At 37.1% G+C, this 12,109-nt stretch overlaps 1 protein-coding gene across 1 annotated transcript in view; it reads right to left on the bottom strand.

Moving 5' to 3' along the window:
- BTBD9 (BTB domain containing 9) overlaps positions 1 to 12,109 on the bottom strand; it is a 495,371-nt gene that overhangs the window by 146,829 nt on the left and 336,433 nt on the right. Inside the window, exon 7 of the mRNA XM_037843174.1 lies at positions 11,415 to 11,524. Within this exon, the coding sequence (XP_037699102.1) occupies positions 11,415 to 11,524 (110 nt within the window). The remainder of the gene's footprint in view (positions 1 to 11,414; positions 11,525 to 12,109) is intronic.

Genomic DNA, 12,109 nt, shown 5'->3' with positions numbered 1-12,109 from the left:
GAAAATAGAAAAAATAACCTTAGACTATTTTCAGTAATCATATGATTCATGGTAGCATTGGTACTGTTATTCTGAGGCTATTTTGAATGTACTACCAGATACAACAAATGAATCATTGTGTTGCATCACTGGGAAACAAGATTTTTAGTGAAGAAAAAGGAGATGAAAGATTGAAAGATTAAACAAAACTTATAGAACTGAATTTGAATTACAAGTGTCAGCATGGACTCATACAATATTTTATCTGTTAAATACATGATATACAAAATAAATTAAATATATGAGTACATATTTCCTAGTTTTATTCACTGAAAATCCTAGAAACAGTGACCAACCCAGTCACAAAGATTATTTATTTCCAAATGTCATGTCCCTTTAAATGGAACCAGGGCTACTTGAAGAAAGTACGATTCCAGATCAATGGCAGGAAATATACGAGATGAACCTCGCACACCTGATCATGCCAGTAAACAAAGAACTATTGAAGACTACTGAGGTCATGTCAAAAAGAACTGAAAAGCCAATATGAAAAGGTTCCTACTAGCTAAAGATGGGGACAATTTGAATATCAGTAGTTAGAACTGCAAGTGATTACAAGATGTCAAATGTGTCAAACCGATGAATTCATAATGATGCATACTCCCCCCGCCCCAACGCCCCCAAAATGAAATCTACAAACCAAACTCATTGGTCACCTTTGCAGGATTCTAGAGAACCAAGCCTTTATTTTGAAAACTGGTAAATAAAGGAAAGAAATCTTCACTGAGACTGCTTTTCCTAGACAAATTACATCAAAAGATTATAAAATACATGTTGAAGGTTGTAAAGGTTATCAATAACTCTGCAATTTCCACACCAGCTTCTGACACCAACTGCAAATACTGCAGTAACTCAATCAATTCAATCCTGACTCTTAATACCCGGAGTTAGGCCAGACTCTGCAGGTTAAAGGTACAATCCTCTACAAGATTGTCCTTCAGTTACCAGTTGCAAGGTTGGGAGGCCAGGCCACTACTTTTCTGACAAACTGGTTACAAAATTTAGGGGGGTCCCACCACCCTCTTGGGTTTGATAATTGGCTAAAACAAATCACAGAACTCACAGAAAATGCTATATTTAGAATTATAGTTTATTTATAGTAAAAGGATAAAAATAAGGAGCCAAAAGAAGAGATGTACAGGGTGAGGTCAGGGAGAATCTCAAACACAAGCTTCCATGTTCACTCCACGTGGAGTCAGAAAGCATCACCTTTCTGGCACAGACATGTTTCGTATCAATCATGGAAGCTCACAGGCTCTTTGAGTGTCCTGACATTACACGGAGTCTCATTATGTAGGCATGACTGATAGAATTATGCCCATGTGGTTAAATTTAATCTCCAAACCCAAACTCCAAACTCCAAATCAATCTCCAAATGTTGGGGAGGTGGACTGATGTGGGCTAACATGGGCTGACGTGACATAGCTTAATGCCCCAACATTCTAATCAAACGGTCGGTCTCTCTGGTGAGGCCAGTCCCCTACCTTAAGACTGAAGTTGTGACTGGCCCTGTCCTGTAACTCTCAGGTTTGGTACTGGGCCCACCGTGAAGAACAAAAGACACTCCTATCACAGGAAATTTCAAGGATTAAGAGGTTGATTCTGTAGAAACTGAGGACAAAGGCCAGTCAAATGTTCATTATATCATATGATGCAGGAAATTTTCGAGCTACTAAATGAAGAAGGAATGACAGAATTAATATATCACCATTTTGTAATTCCAAATAAAATAACGGATCTAGGAAACAATCTATGGATGTGAACATCCAAAAGAGAGAGTCTCCAGAGATTTTCTGTGCTTCTTGACAGACACACATAACACCACCTATGAAGCATTCTTACAAAAAAACAACTTGAATCAGATTAAGCATCTAATAACCAAGTTACAAGAAATACAAAAGAGGAACATGTTAAATGCTACCTCAAGGATTCAATCACCAAAATTCAAACTGTAAGAAACCCTACAGGGAAAACAACTCAGTTTCTTGAACAAATAAATTGTAATTAGAGAGAGTGAGAGAAAAAGAGAGACAGAGATAGAGAAACACAAGGATGGAAACCTATAGGTTTAAGGAGATTTAAGGGTCATGGCAATATTTGCAAAGTATGGAGCTTATCTGAATCTGATTTAAACAATCTGCAAAAAACACACATACTCACTCCAAACTTGGAGCCAATTAGGGAAATATGAACACTGATTAGATATTTGAACACTGACCGTTAATGAATTACTGTTCAAGTTTGGGAGTATTTTAATGGTATTATAGCTACAAAAAAGAGGTCTTATTTTTAGCAATACATATTGATATATTTATGGATGAAATGATAAAATGTCTGGGATTAGCTTCAAAATACTCTGATGGGAGGAAGTAGGTCATATACAGATAAAACTAGGTTGTCTATGAGTTGACAGTTCTTTAAACAGCGTGATGGGTACTATTTTCTCTATGTAAATAACCAGTATGGTATTCAAAGAGGTAAATTTAAACACAAGATTAAATGAAAAGAAGGATTTTTGCAATTATTAAAAGTGGAAGGACTTGGCAAATACTATGTATATACCACAAAGTGGAGTCCCAAGGCAAAGCAAACACATTTTGGAGAGGTTAAATGCCTATAAAATACCAGTCACATCTAATTATTCTTTCTACAATTCACTAAGATGGGTTAGGATTTCCTACAAATGCCTCCCACCAGAGGAAGCCATCATCATCGGCAACTCTCCAAGGAGAGAATACATCACAACAAAATCCAGAAGCAACCACCAACTGCAAAGTGACTGTGGGGGGCAGGGCAGAAGCAACTAAGGTGGAAAAAGTGCTGTGGGTAAAATCTGAAGCCCGGCTCTGGGTCTTGTGGTCAAACTGGAGCTTATTTCCATGGACATATGAACCTGAAGGACTCCAAAGCTTCTCTGTGATTCTGAGCACATTAAGCAGCATGAAGAGTGATATACTGTCAACAAAAATGCAAAACCAGAGGCTGATGTGGTTATTTTTATTTATGTTATTCTCCGGCATCATTATACACCTTAAGTAATAACATTAAAATCTGATTTAAAAAAAATAATACAGAGAGGAACTGTGGGAAGATGGTAGAATAAGAAGCCCCAGGAATCAGTCCTTCTGTCAGACCAACTATTAAACAGGCAACAACTACCATAATCAACCAATTCGAAACTCTGGAATCCAGTACAACATGGTACAGCATCCAGGCAAGAGCAGGAGGAAGAGGCTGGTAAACCACAGTAAGTATTGGTAAATTACTCTCTCTGCTGTGGTTACTGGTTAACCAACCCCACTCTCATGGCCAGCAGCAGTGGGATCCAACTCTTGGTATAGCTTGCTGGTGTCAAAAAGGGACATAAAAATCTGCCTCACCAAGATCCAGAGCGGGCACGGGTCAATTGCTGATCATGAACAGCTGCTTTGGATCACTGGGGATCTAGCTCTGAGGACAGCCATTGTTCCAACCCATCCCCCACCTGCCTGACAGAGCGAAGGTAGTGGAGGTTTAAAGATGCAGGACATGTTTAGGGCTGCAAAGAACAGTTTGCTAAAGAGTGCCATCTGCTGGACAGGTTAGGACAGTGCAGCTTCAGGGAACCATCAAAAAGACTTTTTGGTGTCTTTCCTGACCCTTTCCCCACAGCTCTTTGGAACAGCTCTACATCCCTTCATGGGATCCTGACCCTATTTTGGGTGGGAAATACTGACTTGGGAAAGTCTTCTCCAGGTTAATCATTCTCCCAGAATTTGTCCTCCAGACAAAAGAAGCTAAGCGCAATGAAAGGAGAGTAAAAAAAAAATTTTTTTAATTAAAAAAAAAAAAAAATATATATATATATATATGTAAAACAAAAACAAACAAAAAAGATCAAGATTCCCAGAGAAGGTACAAAGGAAACGAAGCTTTTCCTGGCAATGAAACAATTGCACAGTGCAATCTTAAAAACTGTACTGCATACTCAAGGCAAGAATAAGATGAAGAAGAGCTGGAAAAAAAACCATCAGTTAAAAATGGGCAATTCAAATGGTCTAGAATAAGTTGAATCAAGTGTCAAAGAAGAGCCTTAACACAAAGTCAATCAATAATAAAACCCCAAGCAAGAAGAGAGAAACTGATCTTCACAGAAAAATCACCAGGATAATCAGATGCCTAGATAACAGCAAAAAATTACAAGCCATACTAACAAACAGGAAGATATAGCCCAATCAAAGGAATAAATTAAAATTTTAGAGGAGACACAGAATTTGGAACAACTAAAGATGTTTAATCAAATCTCCCAAAACAATTCAAAGATATGAAGGAAAACATGGTTAAAGAGATAAAGGATATTAAAAAGACACCGGGAGAGCATAAAGAACAATTTGAAAGTATGAAAAGAAACATAACAGAATTTATGGGAATGAAAGGCACAATAGAAGAGATGAAAATACACTAGAGGCATACAACAGCTGATTTGAAGAGGCAGAAGAATCAGTGAACTATATGATAGGACAATCGCAATCTTACAGACAGAAGAACAGGTAGAGAAAAGAATGGAAAAAGTTGAGTAGGGTCTCAGGGAGTTGAATGACAACACAAAATGCACAAATACACATGTCAAGGGTGTTCCAGAAGGAGAACAGAAGGGAAAAGGGAAAGAATATTGGAAGAAATGATGACCCAAAGATACAAATATACATGTCTAAGCAGTGCAATAAATTCGAAACAGAATAAACCCTATAGGCCTACTCTGAGACACATACTAATCAGAATATCAACTGCCAAAGATAAAGAGAGAATTCTGAAAGCAGCAAGAGAAAAGCGATTCTTCACATACAAGGGAACCACAGTAAGATTAAATGCTGATTTCTCATCAGAAATCATGGAGGTCAGAAGGCTGTGGTAAGATATATTTATGGCACTGAAAGAGAAAAACTGCCAGCTAAGAATTCTTTATCTGGCAAAACTGTCTGTGCCAGTTTGAATGTATTATGTCCCCCCCCAAACTCCATAATCTTTGATGTAATCTTGTGTGGGCAGACCTGTCAGTGTTAATTAGATCGTAATTCTTTGAGTGTTTCCATGGAGATATGCCCCACCCAACTGTGGGTGATGACTTTGATTGGATAATTTCCATGGAGGTGTTGACTCGCCCATTCAGGGTGGGTCTGAATTAAATTACTGGAGCACTCTATAAGATCAGAGAGAAGGAGCAAGCAGCTACAGCCAAGAGGGACACTTTGAAGAAAGCACAGGAGCTGCAGATGAGAGACATTTTGAAGATGGCCATTGAAAGCAGACTCTTGCTCCAGAGAAGCTAAGAGAGGACAAATACTTCAAGTGCAACTAAGAGTGACAGTTTTGAGGAACTGCAGCCTAGAGAGGAACATCCTGGGAGAAAGCCGTTTTGAAACCAGAACTTTGGAGCAGATACCAGCCACGTGCCTTCCCAACTAACAGAGGTTTTCCAGACACCGTTGGCCATCCTCCAGTGAAGGTACTCGATTGCTGATGTGTTACCTTGGACATTTTATGGCCTTAAGACTGTAACTGTGTAATCAAATAAACCCCCTTTTATAAAAGCCAGTCCATCTCTGGTGTTTTGCATTCTGGCAGCATTAGCAAACTAGAGCACTGTCCTTCAAAAATGAGGGTAGGTTTGAAATATTCATACATGAACAGAAACAGAGAATTCATCAACAAGAGACCTGCCCCCTACAAGAAATATTAAAGAAAGTTTTGCAGGCTGAAAGGAAAAGACAGGAGAGAGAGACTTGGAGGACAGTGTAGAAATGAAGATTGTCAGTAAGGGTAACTAAAAAGGTAAAAAGAGAGACAAAGATAAGATATGACTTGTGAAAATGAAAGGATAAAATGATTGAAGTTAAGTACTGCCTTTACAGTAATAACATTGAATGTTAGTGGATTAAATACCCCAGTCAAAAGACAGATTGACAGAATGTATAAAATAGGTTAAAAGTGAAAGGTTGGAAAAAGATATTCCACACAAACAGTAACCAAAAAAGAGCTGGCATAGCTATACTAATATTAGACAAAATAAACTTTAAGTGAAAAAATGTTATGATTCAAAGAAGGACATTATATAGTAATAGAAGGGGCAATCAATCAAGAAGAAATAACAATGATAAATATTTATGCATCTAACCAGGATGCCCCAAAATACATGAGGCAAACACTGGCAACACTGAAGAGAGAAACAGACACCTCTACCATAACAGTTGGAGACTTCGATACACTATTCTCATCAACAGACAGAATATCTAGACAGAGAATCAGTAAGGATACAGAGAACTTGAATAATATGATAAATGAACTAGAGCTAACAGACATATCCAGAACACTGAACTCCAAAACAGCAGGATATACAATCTTCTCAAGGTCCCTGGATCACTCTCCTGGATAGACTACATGTTGGGTCGCAAAATGAGTCTAAATAAATTCTAAAAGACTGAAATTATATAAAGCACTTACTCTGACCACAGTGGAATGAAGCTGGAAATCAACAACAAGCAGGGAACTGGAAAATTCACAAATACATGGGAAGTTAAACAATACACTCCTAAATAATCAGTGGGTCAAAGAAAAAATTGCAAAATAAATCAGTAAATATCTCGAGATGAATGAAAACAAGAACACTACATCAAAACTTATGGGATGCAGCAAAGGTAGTGCTGAGAGGGAAGTTTATACCCTAAATGCCTACATTACAAAAGAAGAACGAGCTAAAATCAAAGACCTAACTGCATACCTGGAGGAACGAGAAAAAGAACAGCAAATTAATCCCAAAGCAAAAAAAAAAGGACAGAAATTTAAAAAAAAAAAAAAAAAAAAAGAAAGAGCAGAAATAAATGAGATTGAGAATAAAAATCAATAAAGAGAATTAACAAAACCAAAAGTTGGATCCCTTAGCTGGACTGACAAAGAAAAAAGGAGAGAAGAGGCAAATAAATAAAATCAGAAATGAGAGGGGGGACATTACTACTGACCCCACAGGGATATTATGAACAACTATATGCCAACAAATTAGACAAACTAAATGAAATGGACCAATTCCTAGAAACACACAAACAACCTACACTGATTCTAGAATAAAAAGAAGGCCTCAACAGACCAATTACAAGTAAAGAGATTGAATCAGTAATCTAAAACCTCCCAACAAAGAAAAGCCCAGGACCAAATGGCTTCACAGATGAATTCTGCCAATCATTCCAAGAACAATTAATACCAACCCTGCTCAACCTCTTCCAAAAAGTTGAAGATGAGGGAACACTACCTAACTCATTCTATGAAGAAAACATCACCCTAATGGCAAAGCCAGATAAAGAAACTACAAGAAGAGAAAATTACAAACCAATAACTCTTACGAATATAAATGCAAAAATCCTCAACAAAATACTTGCAAATCAAATCCAACAATACATTAAAAGAATTACACACGCTGATCAGGTTGGTTTCATTCCAGGTATGCAACAGTGGTTCAACATAAGAAAAACCAATTAATGTAATATACCACATTAACAGAACGAAGGGGGAAAAAACCCACATGATCATCTCAATTTATGCAGAAAAGGCATTTGATAAATCCAGCACCCCTTTTTGATAAAAACACTTTGAAAGATAGGAAGAGAAGGAAACTTCCTCAACATGACAAGGGGCATACATGAAACACCCACAGCTAACATTATAATCAATGGTGAGTAAGAGAGTTCTAAGATTTCTCTAAGATTAGGAACAAAACAAGGATGCCCCACTGTCACCATCGTTATTCAACACTGTACTGTAAGTTCTAGCCAGAGCAATTAGGCAAGAGAAAGAAATAAAAGACATCCAAATTGGAAAGGAAGAAGTATAACTACCTATTTGCAGATGACATGATCCTATGTACAGAAAATCCTCAAAAATCTGAGACAGTGTTCCTAGAGGTAATAAATGACTTGAGCAAAGTGGTGGGGTCCAAGATCAACATCCAAAACCCAGTAGTGTTTCTATACACTAATAACGAACAATCTGAAGAAGAAATCAAGGAAAAAATTCTATTTACAATAGCAACTAAAGAATCACATATCCAGGAATAAATCTCACCAAACATGTAAAGGGCTTACACATAGAAAGTGACAAACAATTGCATGAAAAGACATTAAAGAAGACATAAATAAATGGAAGGATATTCTGTGTTCATGAACTGGAAGACTAAATATTGTTAAGATGTCAATTCTACCTGAAGTGATTTACAGATTCAATGCAATCCAAATAAAAATTCCAAAAACTTTCTTTTCAGGAATGGAAAAGCCAATCATAAAATTTATACAGAAGGGTAAGGGGCCCTGAATAGCCAAAGCCATCCTGAAAAAGAAGAAAAATGTTGGAGGACTCACGTTTCTCAATCTTAGAACTTATTACAAAGCAACAGTAATCAAAACAGGATGGTACTGGCACAAAGATAGGCATATTAAGTCTTAAAATGTAGAGTTTCTATTTGGAATGATGGAAAAGTTTTGGTGATGGATGGTGGTAATGGTAGCACATTGTGAACATAATTAATAGCAAGGAATTAGATTTGAATATAGTTAAAAGGGAAAATGTTAGGTTAAAAATGTTAGAACAAAAAAAAATTTTAAATCTATGCAACTGCACACCACAGTGAACCCTAGGTTAAACCACGGACTGTAGTTAATAATACAATTATAAGAACGTGCTTTCATTAATTGTAACAGATATACCACACTAAAGCAAGGTATTAATAATAGGGTGGCATATGGGAATCCTATATTTGATGTGTGAGTGGTCTATAAACCCACAACTTTTCCAATTAAAAAAATACAAATATTTTCAAATAATTTTTTAAGGCCTAGAAGGAGAATAAATAGAGTAGCCTGAACTGGGAAAGGAAGATCAGGAACTGTGAAAGAAAGGAGTTCTGAATATGTAAAATCAGAAAAGTAGGCTTGATAGGCTACTATTTATTCATGATGATATTATTTAAGTTTCTTTTTCCTTTCATGAAAATCTGGAGTTTATATCAGTGGTTCTCAAGCAGGTAGTATATATTTGACAGGATACAGGAATGAATGGGAAACAGGGGAAACAGGTATCCACCCCTTTCAGGGTGGTTTCTGTAGGCTGCCTGAAGGTCTGGGGGCAACTGTAAAGCACCTAAGATGGAAAGCTGGCCATTGCTATAGCTTTGTGGGTCAGTTCAAGCTTTCAAACTCCCCTTTAACCTGAGCAGAGCTGCAATTTCTGATAGAGGATAATGAAAGCCCCCTGTGCTCCTTTACTACTCACACCACCTCTCTATCTGCCCACAGCATGGGGGAGCTCTGAGCTGTGAAGACAGTTTCCAGGAGGGCCAGAAGAGATCCCACCACAGGCCATCTGCTGGCAAGTGCCTACACATAACTGACTACCTGCACTACTGTTCCCATTTGGTTGAGGGATGATGACAGGAAGATGATGTGATGCTATTTGCAGTCAAAATTGTGAGCATTACAGAAAAGGGCTGGAGGAAAAGTGTTTGAGCAGACACCAAAAACACTTCTTGTATCTCTGCAATCTTCTTTCATTCCCTGACGTGTCCCAGACTATCTTGGCTTGTGATAATGCTGACTAGTTCAGTTTGGACAAAACATGCAGACCAACAACAACATCCCTCACTGAAACTAATCCTGAGTTTCATTCCTGTAATGGACTTTCATGCAAGATAGGCTTGTTTCTTTGATAATTACAGTTTTCACAAGACCGTTCTTCCAATGAGGAGGGGGAAGTGATTTAAGTAGATGGTGCCTTCTATGCACTATGTTCCAGAATGCTGAAATGAGCAGCCAAATGTTACATACTTTATGAATAGGAAGGTGGTTAGTTTCTGAGATCCTCAGAAACAGTTTTCCAGCTACAAAATCATTTATACAGCAAGGCCTAAGGTTACAGAAGAACCTGGGCAGCAGGTGAAAAGGCATGCTCTTCCCATACCCCTCCATCCAATAATCCTATAGATCCTACAGAATTAAAAAACTTGATGGTATCAGGTAATGCTTCAGCATTCTTAACTTCCAAATTATGTAAAAGTCACAAAAATGATTAACATTTATATTTAATATTAAAAATTATATCCATAACAAAAGTTAAAACCAAAGTATGTATTTTAGTTGAGCTTTAAAAGCTTTCTATACATTAGAATGATTTCTCCTGATACTTTATTAATATTACTCTCCTAAATTTCCCTAAGTAAAGGATAATGTTTAGAACTGAGCAGGTATGAGGAAACTTAGCCTTCTAGCCATTCAAAAAATTTGTAAACAACTGCAAGTTACATTCATCTTTCCCATTCTAGTCATTACCACATTTTTATGTGTCAATATTTTATGTGTACCAGAACAAACAGGACTTGAAAAGGAGAGGAGAAACAAGTCCCTTTGTAGAGACACAGAATTCTATTTTAGGTTGAGCATGAAAAGGGCATCCTATCCCCCCACAGCTGAACATCTGGAGTCCCTAACAAAGGAAGCTGCAGTAAAGTCAGATTTAAGGATCTACTTAGTCTATGATCTTTGTAGAAGGTGGGTAAAAACCTGTGGGCCTGGGAAAAAGAGAAGAGGAATGAGCAGTCTGGGTGAGAAAAGCCACCCAAGATAACTAGTAAGTCAAGGTCTGGGATGGGTGGTACACAATACTCAGGCTAAACATTAGCAAAAACAAAAATAAAAAATAGAACATCACAAAAGCAAACAAAACAAACAAATAAACCAAAATCAAGAATCATCTTTCAAGACATTAGAAAGTGTTTCCCAGGCAATATTTAAACTGACTTCTGCAATGACAATTCAGTCACTCTGGTCTTACTTAAATTATTTTCAGCCACTTTCCTGAGGTGAACTTGGCTAAACAGAGCAAATATGGACTGATGAGTCCATGAAAAGAACACACTCTCACAACTGAGCAAACCATATCAAATCAAAACCCAAAATACAGACACAGCCTTGGAAAGCATGAGCATTGGATCAATATTATACAGACTTCCTCCCTGATCTTACCTATCATTAAATATAGAAAAACCTCTGGAAGAAAAGGCTTTGCCCAACTACCACAAGCATTCCCCATGGGGCAAGACTGAATGAATCACTAAAATATTTTCAATTCTTAACTACTAGCAAAATGCTTGTACTCTTTTACGCTTACTGGAATTATTATTTTGACTACTTATAAAAATATAAATCATCCCCTGTGTCACTCAGCCTAAGGCATTCAAGTCAATCAGAGTTCTTAGTCAAAACTGGTTATAAGATGAATTACAATGAGCTGATGGAAAAACAAAAGGTTTGAAGATAAAATAGCTAATTATATATACAAAAATATATTGTAATACTTACCTATCAGCCCCTCCTCGAGAGTAAAGGTTTTGTTTGTAAACATACATTCAAAAGCCACGATGTGAAAAATCTTGTTCACTGTGTTGTGAGTCCCAACTATTCGAATATATCTGTGGGTGAAAAGTAAAGAAAATCTAATGAAGAAAATGAGCTTCCATCCCAACCAATCCAAGGATAAAAGAATAAAATACACCATGTATTTTAAACCTACAGTGTACTAAGTCATGGACTAAAAGAAACTTTGACCTTGATTTCAGACCCTGTATTTGTTCCTGAGGAATAGCTGCAACTGAGCCTAGAAGAATTACAACAAAATTAGGGAGATGCCACTTTCCGGGGAGTTAAGTAGAACTTAGATGTGATTTACCTAGAAAATCAAACCAGGCACTGTTCAGTCCCTGAATGTCAGTATAATTATATGTCCATGAGACATTTATACTAGAGAGTAACAAACAGCTTCCACCCTCACCTTGTGGTTAGGAATGTTCCTGTACACATCTGCACATACACACATAAAATCAAATGCTTTTCAACTCAATGAAAGATTTCATCTATTGGAGACAAACCATGAAATCAATATTGCTTTCTTGTTCAAAAAAAAAAAAATCCTCAGAAACTACTGAACAACCACTCCACAGTTTATTTTACTTTAGTGTTGTTCCTAAATCTTTGTTAGGAAGTTAACCCTATATACT

The sequence above is a fragment of the Choloepus didactylus genome, chromosome 7 (assembly GCF_015220235.1).
Source record: "Choloepus didactylus isolate mChoDid1 chromosome 7, mChoDid1.pri, whole genome shotgun sequence".
In the NCBI taxonomy this organism is placed as follows: Eukaryota; Metazoa; Chordata; class Mammalia; order Pilosa; family Megalonychidae; genus Choloepus; species Choloepus didactylus.
This window is presented reverse-complemented; position numbering and strand designations above follow the sequence as displayed.